Raw genomic sequence first — 12,566 nt, 5'->3', positions numbered from 1 at the left:
AGGTGATGGCAGAAGCCCTGGGCACACGAGACTGGGTACCTGGTGGCCACCAGTGGGACAAGGGCTGAGGGTACCAGCATAGGCCTCATCCCTGTGCCAGCTCACCTGAGCACGATCACCTGGCCCTCGGCGCCCACAGCTACATCGGGCAGGCCGTCGCCTCCCAGGTCCTTCACCCCATGGATGGAGCGTCCAAACCAGTGAATTCCGGATGACACCTGAATCCCTTCTATCCGCTATGAGGAAGCACAAAATTCACACTGAGCCGAGCTGGGAAGGGTGGGAACAGATGGGATTGTGGGAACTATCAGGTGGGGGTGGGGTCTGATTGGCAAGTGGGGCTCCTTACCTGGCTGGGTTGGGGGCTGAGCCCTCCCTGCTGTCCATTGAAGATGTACACGGCCCCCTGTGCCTCCAGTGGGGCCCCCACGGCCACGTCCAGCAACCCGTCTCCATTGAGGTCTGCCAGGGCGGCAATGGCTGCTCCAAAGCGCCCCAAGGGGTGGCCAGAGTCCCCGTGTAGCTCCGAAACCTTCTGGAACCCTGGCTGGGAAGGAGCAGGGAGGCAGGTCACACACTGAGCCCCCAGCAGGTGTTCCCAGGACAGGGGTTCCTCCTGGAAACAGGAAGGCCTATGGGGTCTAAGCAGGGGCTGTGAGGCTGTAGGGGGTCCACCATGTCCCTGAGTGAACATGGGCTCTGGGCTTGCCTGTTGTGTTAAGTATTTGTTCACCCCATAATGGGGACTCCTTTTCCCTTGGCCTTCAGCTCTGTGGGGGGAGGCCCACCTGCTTTCTCTGGTAGATGAACACCCGACCTCCTCTCTGCTCCCCATAGAACAACGGGGCTCCCACCAGTAGCAGCTCCGTCTCCCCATCTTGGTCCAGGTCAACACCGCAGAGCTCCCCTCCAAAATAAGAGCCAATCTGTAGAGGGAGGAGAAGGGTCTGATGAAGAGCCCGTGGGGATGGCAGGGATGGCAGGACACTGTCCCTCAGGCCTTCCAGCCCAGGCTCCAGCCATGCCTGCAGCCTGGCAGCCCGGGGAAGGCTGGCATTAGACAGGTGACAGGGCTGACAGCCAAGAGTAGATGTGATGGGCAGTGTTTGGCAGGGCACCTGTCACCGTCAGTGGGGAGGTGCTTCTTGCTCGGACACAGGGGTGTGCCTCCTGTCCCCAGCTCCTGTCCTGCAGAGAGGACCCCCAGGCCGTGCTCACCTGGGTCCCGGCTATTTTCTGGACCTGGCTCCAGGGTCCTGGGACGCTTTGCTTTTGGAATAGCAATACCTGCCCCACATGCTGGTACCTGGGGGCTCCTGTTGCCAGCAGTGGTGCATTTCTGAGTGATGGCAGCCAGGTCACTGTGTAACCTGAGAGAGAGAGAGGGAGAGAGGGAGAGAGAGCGCCTCTGAGTCAGAAGCCCAAAGGATGCTACCTGAGCACACACAGCTAGGCAATGTGGCCACGTGCCACAGGTTGGCCCATCTGAGGATCACCCAGAAAGATGACAACCTCTGTAAATTGATATCTTCCATCTGTTGGTTTGCTTCAAATGCCTGCTCAGCTGGGGCCGAACCAGACCAAAGCCTGCAGTGCAGAACCCAAGCCAGGTGTCCCACATGTGTGACAAGGACTCAAGGACTTGAGCCATCACCTGCTGCCTCCCAGGTGGTCCACTAACGGGAAACTGGATCAGAAGTGGAACAGCCAGGCCTTGAACCAGGCACTCTGATATACGTTGTAGGCATCCCCAGCGGTATCATAACCACCAAGCCACATGCTTCCTTTTCTTAAATAATAAAGTTGGAAATACTCATCGGAAGAATACAAAGTTGGCATGAATATTAAAGATAAAGCAAGGGACCTAAAAAGTTGGTACGCATGCTCAGAGCTTCCACCTCAGGCCTTCTTCGTGTTATGGGAAACTGGAGCCCAGGACTGGGCTGGAGTCAGGAGTCAGTTCACAGTGGGGTTGAGAGTATGGATGAGTCAGCACCCCAGGGGGCTCCTCTCTGCCTGGGGTCAGAGGGTGAGTCATAAGCCCTGCAGATCGGGAACCGGGGCTGAGAGGCTGGCCCGTGCCCCTGCTCAGTCATGTGTGCTCCTGAAGCTTGGGCAGCAGGGAAGACCACCCTTGGCAGTCACAGAGATGGGGGGCTCAATGTTTAGAGCCACTAAGACCCATTGTGGCCTTGATTTTCCCATTTGTAAAATGGGAGCAGTGCGCACCTCCTAGGGCAGTGTTGAGAACTTGACTGCAGCTGGAGAGTGCTCCGTGCTGCACCTCTGCATACCATGGCCCTGCGAGCGCAGTGGGAGCATAAGATGATATGTATGTTTAAAGATATATTTATTTGAAAGGCAGAGTTACAGAGAGAGAAGGAGGAGGGAGAGATAGCTTCCATCCACAATGGCCATAATGGCTGGAGCAGAGCTGATCTGAAGCCAGGAGCCAGGAGACTTTTCTGGGTCTCCCATGCGAGTACAGGAGCCTGTGAACCTGAGCCATCCTTTGCTGCTTTCCCAGGCCACAAGCAGGGAGCTGGATGGGAAGTGGAGCCTCCAGTGCAACAACCAGTGCCCATATGGGATGCTGGCACCACAGGCAGAGGTTTTGCTGACCACACCATGGTGCTGGCCTGTATGTTTATTGTTTACAAACTCACATAGATGAGCATGTTTCAAAAAGCTTGTGGAAAGATGAAACAAAAAGACTAGCTTATTTCGATGTCATAAAGAATGTTGAGTTGGGCCCGGCGCGGTGGCCTCGCTGCTAAAGTCCTCGCGTTGAATGCGCTGGGATCCCATGTGGGCACCAGTTCTAAACCTGGTGGCCCTACCTCTCATCCAGCTCCCTGCTTGTGGCCTGGGAAAGCAGTCGAGGACGGCCCAAAACCTTGGGACCCTGCACCCGCGTGCGAGACCCAGAAGAAGTTTCTGGCTCCTGGCTTCAGATCGGCACAGCTCTGGCTGTTGCAGCTACTTGGGGAGTGCTGAAGAATGCAAGGTCACATGGGGGTAGTGGTATTTAGTGGCAGATATTTGGGGCTAAAGTCCTGTATACTACTGCCCAGCAGTTCCGTGACCCTAAGCAACTTAATTAAATTCTCCTCGGCTTAGCTTCCTTATCTACAAAATAAAGATTACAAAACTAGAGGCCAGGGCTTTGGCACATCAGGCTAATCCTTCTGCGACACCAGCATCCCATATGGGCACTGGTTGTAGTCCTGGCGGCTTCACTTCCTACACAGCTCCCTGCTTGCAGACTGGGAAAGCAGTCAAGGATGGTTCAAGTTCTTGGTCCCCTGCCTCCATGAGAGAGACCCAGAAAAATCTCCTGGCTCCTGGCTTCAGATTGACTCAGCTCCAGTCACTGCAGCCATCTGGGGAGTGAATTAGCGCACGGAAGATCTTTTCTGTCTTTCTGTTTCTCTTCTCTGTAACTCTGCCTTTCAGATAAAAATAGAATAAAACTTAAAAAAAGTTTGTAAAACTACCTTTTCACCAGGCTGTCATACAACGAGACGAAAGGTGTCAGTGCGTGGGAAATATTCAGAAGAGTGCCTGGCACATAAATATCTACTCAGGACGGAGGATAAAGAGGGAGGGTGGCTGCTCAGTGCACAGGTTAATGTCCCACCTCCACTGCGGAGTGCCTCGGTGCATTCTGGCTTCACCACCTTTCTGGCTTTCTGCAAACGTGCCCCTCCCTGGGAGGGCAGGAGGTTACCACTCAGGCAGATGGGTCCCTGCTGCCATGTGGGGGACCTGGATTGAATCTGGCTCCCAACTCTGGCCTGGCCCAGCACCCGTTGCTATTGGGCATTTTGAGAGTCGATCTACCTACAAGGGTTGCCTGGCATCCCCCACGTGGAAAAGCATCCGAAGAGCTGCACAGAGGAGGCTTCTACAGTGCCCTCGTGTGGCAGGGAGCAGCAACAGCAACAGTGGATTGACAGGACTCTTATATCCACTGTTTTGGCCTCCAAGGAGTGCTTGGAATGGACTAAAACCTTGGAGTTCTTAAACAATTCAAGAGGAAGAAGCCTCAAAAAGGAGCCACGAGTCCTTCTTCTAAAAAGGCAGTTGTTTAACATGCGCCTGGTATGCTGGCATTCCGTATAAACACCAGTTTGTCTTCCAGCTGCTCCACTTCCCATCCAGCTCCCTGCTGATGAATCTGGGGAAGCATTGGGAGAGGATCCAAGTGGTTGGGACTCTGCATCCACGTGGCAGCCCTAAGAGGAGTACCGGGCTGCCAACTCCAGCCTGACCCAGCCCTGGTCATTGAGGCCATTGGGGGAGTGAAGCAAAAGATGGAAGATCTCTGTTACTCTCTTTCATGCCACCTAAATCTGTCTTTCAAATAAAAAGAAATCCTCAAAAAATAACAAATAAATAAATGCATGCATACATAAATCAATCTTTTTTTCACAAGAGTTCTCCAGCTACACAGAAAACCTGTGACTGAGTGGTGACACAGAGGGGTCATCATTGAGAGGGGTCACTTCCTGAGCAGCAGGAGGTCCTGCGCCCACGCAGGGCCAGATGGCGAAGCACCCGGGTCATGGGAAGGGAAGGAGCTGAGTGAGCATGACCCCCACACACATCCCGTGCTTTGACTGTGGTTTCCGTGGTCAAGTAGATTAATCTGAGCTAGCTTAAGGGTGGATGGTTGGAACAGTTTTGGGGACAGCGGTGGCTTCCAATTAATTGGCTGGTACCTAACCGAGGAGGCAGAAGGGCAAGGGGAACTTTGGCCTGGTTTGTGGGCCTTGGATGAAGGCCAGGGTTGGGCTGCTATGCATAAACCATGGTCCCAGGGAGGCTGTACACTAGAATTAGCTGGCCTGGGAGGGGCTAGCCCTCCAGCATCAGCAAGACCTCGCAACATCCAAACATCAGAAAATGCAGAATAGGCACAGCAGGATTAATACCCAAGTAGAACTATATTGACACACTAGCTTTGCTTGTGTCCATTGCTTACTCGTCATCACTGCTATTTCTAAAGCCAAACTGAGCTTTTCTCTTTCTCCTTCCAGAAGCCAGCAGAACCCAGAAATCTCACCCAGGTACCCCGATCTTGCGTCTGATGTCAGCGGTTCGTTGCCAACAAATGTGGCATCCTGAAAGTCGGCCTTGAGGTCGAGAAAGCCCCCGGTCCAGTCCTTGGCTCCCACGGCCCCCACCACGGCGTGACCCTGTCCGGGGAAGGAGATGGGGCAGTCAGGACCCTGGGGGCGGGGCCAGCCGGGTGCTCACCAGCCCCTCCTCGTACCCTGCTGAGGTCGGCGCTGATGCCACTGGAGGACAGCTCCATGTTGAAGGAAGTCAGGTCCTGCCTGCTTGTGCCTGAGGGACAAGGGACAGGAGAGCAGGCTGAGACACAGGAAGCGCTCAAAGCGTGCTGGGGGAGGTGTTGTGACACAGCAGTCAGGGTCCCTGAACAGATTGCTGGTCCAGTCCCGGCAACTCCGCTGCCCATCCAGCTTCCTGCTGATGTGCCTGGGAGGCTGCAGACGGTAGCCAAGGTGCACGGGTTCTGTCACACACCTGGATGAAGTTCCTGGCTTCCTCCTGGCCCAGCCCTGGCTGCTGCGGGCATTCAGGAAGTGACCAGCAGATGGAAATTCTGTTTCTTTCTCCCTCCCTCTCTGGTGCTGTCTTGACTTCCCATTGTTCATCTTGCTTAAATCTGTAATGATTGTGTTTGTTTCCTTGTTTACCATCTTTAACCAACTTGAATATGAACTCTGCTTCCACAACATTCCTGAGTGTCCTATTCACAACACCTATTGCACAGCTGTTGCAAGCCTGAACCAACAAAATGGGCAGGCATTCTGGTGCAGTGCGTTAAGCCACTGGCAGCCACTGGTCTGCTCTGCTTATGATCCAGCTCCCTGTTAAAGCACTGTGGAAGGAAGCAGACAATGACAGCCGAGTGCTTGAGCTTTTGCCACCCATGCGGGAGACCAGGATGGTATTCCAAGCTCCTGGCTTTACCTTGAGCTACTGTGGCCATCTGGAGGAATGACCCAGTGGATACAAGATCTCTCTTTCTCTGTCACTCTTGCAAAAAAGTCAGCAAGAATGAGCCCTCAGAAAGGGCAGTGGTCTGGTTGAAGTTACGCAGTGAGAAGCATGGTGGGTTCCCTGCACCAGCTCCCGGGCTGCACGACCAATCCTCATGGCTCCTTTCATTGAACCATACACCAAGCTGGCTCCTGGCACAGCGAAAATCTCCCTCTTCCCATTCAGCCCTCCATCTGCTGATTGCAACAGAGCCTTCTCTCATCCTAGGGCGAGGCGGAGTGCCCATGGGCTCTGCACACTCAGCCCTGGCCAGCTGGTCCAGCTTGAGATGTGCCTCGGAGCAGAAAGGAAGAAGACACGCCTTGTGGGCTCAGATGAGACACGGGCGAGCTCCAAGGGAAGAGATGGGATTTCAAGGGAAACATACCAGAAGCTGGGCTGAGCTCACCATTTGGTGCTTCTAAGGAGGGCTCCTAGCAGTGACAAATGTTCAGCTAGTGCTCACTGATGTTGCTGTTTTTTCTTTAAAAGGCTGAATGATAGACGGAAACATTTGTGCACATGTCCGCGCGCACACACACAGGTGGAGCTCTCCTATCCACTGGTTCGTTCTCTAAATGGTTGCAGTGGCTGGCACTGGGTCAGGCCAGAGCCAGGAGGCCAGAGCTCCATCCGGGTCTCTCACATGGTGACAGAAAACCAACTACTTGAGTCATCCTCCACTGCTTTCCCAAGCAACATTAGCAGGGAGCTGGACTGGAAGTGGAGCAGCTGGGACTCCAAGAACACTTTGATAAAGGAAGGCCACTGTAGAAGTGGTAGCTTAACCTTCTGGGCCTCAACACCAACCCTTTTTATTATTAAGGTTTTATGTATTTGGAAGGCTGAGTCACACACACACACGTTCCATCCTCTGATTCACTCCCCCGATGCATGCAACTGTCAAGACTGGGCTAGACCAAAGCCAGGAGCCAGAAACTTCACCTTGGTCTCCCAAGAGGGTGGCAGAAACTCAACCACTTTGAGTCATCAAGCCCTGTTTCCCAGGCACCTTAGCAGGAAGCTGGATTAGAAGCAGAACAGAGGGGATTCAAACTAGAACTCCAATATAGTAGGTGGGTATCCCAAGTGGCAGTTTAGCCCACTGTACCATAAGCCTGACCCAGTGCTTATGATGATGATGATGTCCTAGGTGAGTGTTTGGCTGGAGGGTGAGAGGAGGAGGTGTATACTTCCATGAACCAGTTAAAATCCCAAACGGCTGTAACTGGGAGCCAGGAACTCAATCCAGGTCTCCCATAAGGGTGGTTGGATCCCAGGCACCATCACCGCTTGTGTGCCCTCTCCCCCAAATCCACCTTAACAGGAAGCTGGGGTCTGGAATCAGAGGCAGGACCCAAAGCTAGGTGCTGTGAGGTGAGGGCCCTGCTCCCAGAGTGGGCATCTGAGTACAGCCTCGTGGTCCCCAAGCCAGGCTGACCACTCACCCTCGATGACATAGATCTTCCTCTGCAGCTCCGTGAACAGATCCTGGAGCTTCTCAAATGTGTCCAGAATCTTCACAAACTCTTCTGTGGGCTTGGAGGCGAACTTGTGGAGCGCTTCCTGGCTTTCCTTGGTCTGGAAAAACTTTCCGATCTGTGAGGGAGTGCACAGTGTTAACCTCATTCCAGTTTTCAGTGAATTTCTTTTAAGACTCAACCCCAGAGAGAAAAGATCCTAGGGGTTCAAGAATAGGAGGGGAAAATGAGCCTGGGCCCGTACCCCGATGATGTAGCGGATGATGTCCTGGGCCACATCAGTGGTGCCGTCGTCAGTGGCCTCCCCATCGGTAATGATGATGAGGACTTTGGTAGCATCTGGCCGGGCCCCCAGCTCTGGCTGAAACACATGTTCCCTGTGTCCAGGAAGAGAAGATGTGTGTGACTTCCCAAAGCCAGGGCTGCAGGTCTCCCCATCACTTTCCTAATTCTTTTTATAGTTATTATTAATCTGGGTCTCCCACACTAGTAGCGAGCTGGATTGGAAGTGATGCTGGCATCACAAGCAGTTGCTTAACTAGCTGTGCCACAATCTTGGTCCCAAGCAGTACACAGCTCTGTGGGCACAGCGGCTGGCTTTGTGCAAAGCCTCGAATCTATGGCCTTGGCCCTGAGTACCTGCTGTCCCTCAAGCTTCTGGGCACGTGGACATGCACCTGCTGTGCTCCTGCTCCTGGAGCTCCCTGCCACAACCCTCCACTCCCAGTGGTGCAAGCCCTGGCACTGCCCCTCTCCCAGGCCCCTCTGCTGCCTCCTTGGCACCCTCTATCGTCCAATACCAGCCCTGCAGCCAGAGTCTTTGTTTTGTTTTGTTTTTCTTTTTAATTCCTGTGCTCAGAAGCCAGAGGCTCCTCACGAAGACCCCCAAGGTCCACTGATCATGGAAGTCCTTTCTCCCCTCACGCTGCTCTCTCTCCAAGCTCTTGGGTCTTTTCTATTCCTCCCTGCCTGGAAAGCCACCCCTGAGCACAGGCATGGCTTCCCATTCTCACAGACAAGATGCTGTTCGAGCATAGCTTTTCTTGGCTGGGGGTTGTGGTGTATCAAGTGAAGCTTCCCCACGTAGGGACATCTGTAACCCACATCAGGACTGCTTAGTCTGAGGTCCAGCTACTCTGCTGATCCAGCTGCCTGCTGATGTGCCTGAGAAAGCAGTGAAGGATGGCCCAGGTCCTTGAGTTCCTACCACCCACGTGGGAGACCAGGATGGAGTTTCTGGCTACTGGTTTTGGCCTGGGGCTCCCGGTGCACAGAGATTTTTCTATGTCTCATTCACTATTGCATTTTCAGTACCTAGAGTGTGGCCAACTACTTCCCAGAGACCAGTCAGGAATATTTTTTCTATTTTTCAGTAATTCTGAAATGCATCAAAGAAGGATATGCAATATAAATGATATGTGCCCAAGGAAGCCTGAACTCACACTGACCATCCAGCCCTTTGGGGAAAGCAACTGTTATCCCCTGATACAGAAAAAGCCTGAAGTCAGGTGCCCAGCAAGTATCTATGACGTTCGCTTCTGTATATTTTTGCTCCTAGCACGAACACCTTTTAGGGTGTCGCTCTCAGCCTGTGGGGACTGCTTTCTCTAAGAACGCAGGGAAGTGGGTGGATCTGGGGGCACAATGGATTAAGTCACTGCATGAGATGCTGGCATTCCATTATCTCTTTCTTTGTTCTGCAGAGCAGAGGCAGCCTGAGCACACCCCCGGCTAGGCCTTCAACAGGAATGGTATAACATGGACTTGAGCCACCAAAGGAGCCTGGCAGGGGAAGCGGTGGGAACACACGCAGGGCCCTGGCGTGCTGCAGTGCACACGTGTCGGTGCCAGCTTGCGACACAAGGTAAAGACTCGCAGGAAGACCAAGCACAGTGGTGCAAAAGCTTCCTCCTACCATACCACTCAGTAGGACGGTGAGCCCAGGAGGGTCACGCGGTGAGAAATACAAACCCTCTCCATCCCCAGCTTCCTCTAACGTTTAAAGGAGACATTTTGGAACACACTATACCCTCTCGACAGCATCTAGCCGGTCCACCCAGGACCAAACCTAAATTCTGTATTGCAGATTAGGTTTCTCACGTGGGACTCAAGCATCATGAACAGTTTCAGGAGAAAATTCTCAAGGAGAAGTTTTGGCCATTTTGTTCCAAAGCTGAGTTCCAAAGCTGATCCTCAGTCAGGGTGTGAGTCTAGCTTGAGCGGTCGGGGTTCACATTTACTTGCCAAGTCTTGATTTTAGAACCTTCTCCACCCCCACCTCGTGACTTGGCAGTAAGCCCTACCCCGGTGAGATCTCCCCGTAGCCTTTGCAGAATCTCTCCTTCGAATGGAGTCACCACAGGGCAGATTTCTGCTGCTCGGAACTGCGATCATCTGGATTAACATGGCTTCCCCTGTGTCCACACGGTAACACGCCCCTTGCTCTACCGGCCTGTTGTGTCCCCACGCCACGCAGTTGGAGGATACCAGCCCACACAGGACAGGTAGATGGACACACCACGGGAACTCACGCGACATAGCTGATGGCCCCGAAGGTGTTGGTTAGCAGCTGCATGTGTGTTACGTTGGCTAGCAGTATGTCAGGGTCCTTCACTTGAACGTAATCCCGGAAAGTAAATTCTGTTTTATAGTCTGAAGAAAACTGAACAGCAGCAAACTAGAAAACAAAGAGAGAAAAGATGGGCAGTGGATCTCTTCCCATTTGTCTAGTCCAATCTCTCCCTCGACCCTTTTTTTTTTTTTAAGATGTATTTATTTTGGTCCAGTGTGGTAGCCTGGAGACTAAAGTCATCGCCTTGCCTGTGCCACCGGTTCATATCCCGGCTGCTCCATTTCCCTTCCAGCTCACTGCTTGTGGCCAGAGAAAACAGTAGAGGATGGCGCAAAGCCTTGGAACCCTGCACCAGCATGGGAGACCTGAGGGAGGCTCCTGGCTCCTGGCTTTGGATTGGCTCAGCCCCACTCATTGCAGCGACCTGGGGAGTAACCCAGCAGAAGGAAGATCTTTCTCTTTGTTGTTTCTCCTTCTCTCTGTAAATCTTATTTTCCAATAAAAACAAAGAAATCTTTAAAAAAGAGAGAAAGATGTACTTATTTGTACTAGAAAGCTAGATTTACAGAGAGAAGAAGAGACACAAAGAGAGATATTCCATCCGCTGGTTTATTCCTCAATTGACCACAATATCCAGAGCTGTGGCGAACTGAAGCCAAGAACCAGGAGCTTCTTCTGGGTCTCCCATGTTGGTGCATGGGCTCAGGGACTTGGGTCTTCTTTTGCTACTTTCTCAGTCCATTAGCAGGGAGCTGGATGGGAAGTGGAGCAGCTGGGACACAAACCAGTGTCTATATGGGATAATGGTGCTTCAGGCAGAGGTTTAGCTTGCTATGCCATGGTGCCAGTCCCTCCCCTTCTTCCTTTTAAAACTTTACTTCTTTAAAAGGCAAAGCGACAGAGACAGAGTTCCCATCTTCCGGTTCACTCCCGCATGCTCAGGATGGTCCTGGTAGGGGCTGAGGGTGGGAGCCGGGGCTGAGGGTGGGAGCTGGATCCAACACATGGGAGCAGGAAGCCAAGCATCTGGGCCATCACCATGGTTTCCCTACGATCTGCATTGGCAGGAAGCTGGGTGCAGGTGCAGGAACCAGGAAACAGACCCAGGGAGTCCCTGTGGGTGTGGGTGCCTTCACTGGCATCTTCAGCATTGGTCCCACACCTGACCCTTTCCTTGTCATGCAGGACCTAGGTGACTCACTCCACATCCATGCAGCCAGTCACTCCTCTGCAAGGAGGTAATATGAAATAAACACAGAAATTCAGTGAAATAAACCTCTGTCTTCTGAAGCAGTGCTGTCTTCTGAGCTTCCTCCTGCCTTGTCGGGGGGTGGGCTGGCTCACAGTAGCCATATTAGGGTCAACTGACCCTAGTTAACCTGGCACAGGTGTATGGGCCAGGAACAGCCACCTAAGGCCAGGCCACTCAGAAGCTCTTCTCTGAGAATTTGCAATCTGCAGATAGAAGGCTTGACCCAGCAGAAGGTTAAGCAAAACAAACAGGCCAACATTGTGATATATTGGGTTTAGCCTCCACCTGTAATGCTGGCATCTCACGTGAGTGTTGGTTTAAGTCTCCGCCACTCCACTTCTCACCCAGATAACTGCTAATGTACCCAGGAAAGGATGGCAAAAAAGGTTCAAGTACTTGGGACCCTGCAATCTACATGGGAGACACAGATCAGAGTTCTTGGCTCCTGGCTTTTGCCTGGCCAAGCCACAGCCACAGTGGCCATTTGGGGAGTGAACCAGGAGATTTCTTGTCCCTGGTTCTCAAATAAACGTAAAACAAACATCAAGAGAAAAATAAATATTCAGGAAATCTCCATATGAATTTGGGAGCTATCCCCAAGGCCCGGTGAGCTTGGCTAGCCCATGGATCCAGCTCATAAAGAGGGTAAGGCAACGTGGTAAGCCAAAGCAGAAACAGAAACTGAAATGAAAACCAAGGAGAATGCTAGGAGCCGTCTACTTCCTGGAGCTTGCTCCTTTCAGGGGTCCATTTACAACCACACCCTGGGACCCAGAGAGACCTCCTCGTACAAGTTCTTTTTCTGGCTCCAGTCAGGTTAAGCAAAGACCTGTGGCCCACAACAGACACTCTCAACTCGTGTACTCACCTGGTAGGAAGAGTTGCCGAGTTTCCTCATCACATCCTTCATGAAGTCCAGAATCTTCTGGAATTCATTTTGCTGTAAACTGAGTGAGCCATCAAACAGAAAGACGAGGTCCACGTTGCCCTTTATGCACTCTGCAGAGGCACGCAGAAGGTGTCTGGTGAGACCAGCCAGCTGCTGCCGCACCCATGAAAGGCAGCTGTTCGGTGGTATTTTAACTGTTAAAACTCAGAACCATCTGGGTAGGCATTTGGCCTAGTGTTTAAAACACACATGTCCCACTGTGGAATGCTCAGGTTCGGTTCCCCCCTCTGCTCCCAGTTC

At 52.6% G+C, this 12,566-nt stretch overlaps 1 protein-coding gene across 1 annotated transcript in view; it reads right to left on the bottom strand.

Annotated features, from left to right (window-relative positions):
* Positions 1–12,566, bottom strand: part of ITGAL (integrin subunit alpha L) — a 32,381-nt gene that overhangs the window by 14,960 nt on the left and 4,855 nt on the right. Inside the window, exons 6-15 of the mRNA XM_058680500.1 lie at positions 12,246–12,376; positions 10,085–10,230; positions 7,798–7,930; positions 7,521–7,671; positions 5,279–5,352; positions 5,069–5,201; positions 1,219–1,370; positions 789–926; positions 350–547; positions 106–236 (exon numbers count right to left, since the gene is read on the bottom strand). Coding sequence (XP_058536483.1) covers positions 106–236; positions 350–547; positions 789–926; positions 1,219–1,370; positions 5,069–5,201; positions 5,279–5,352; positions 7,521–7,671; positions 7,798–7,930; positions 10,085–10,230; positions 12,246–12,376 — 1,387 coding nt within the window. The remainder of the gene's footprint in view (positions 1–105; positions 237–349; positions 548–788; positions 927–1,218; positions 1,371–5,068; positions 5,202–5,278; positions 5,353–7,520; positions 7,672–7,797; positions 7,931–10,084; positions 10,231–12,245; positions 12,377–12,566) is intronic.

This window comes from Ochotona princeps, chromosome 24, assembly GCF_030435755.1.
Source record: "Ochotona princeps isolate mOchPri1 chromosome 24, mOchPri1.hap1, whole genome shotgun sequence".
In the NCBI taxonomy this organism is placed as follows: domain Eukaryota; kingdom Metazoa; phylum Chordata; class Mammalia; order Lagomorpha; family Ochotonidae; genus Ochotona; species Ochotona princeps.
This window is presented reverse-complemented; position numbering and strand designations above follow the sequence as displayed.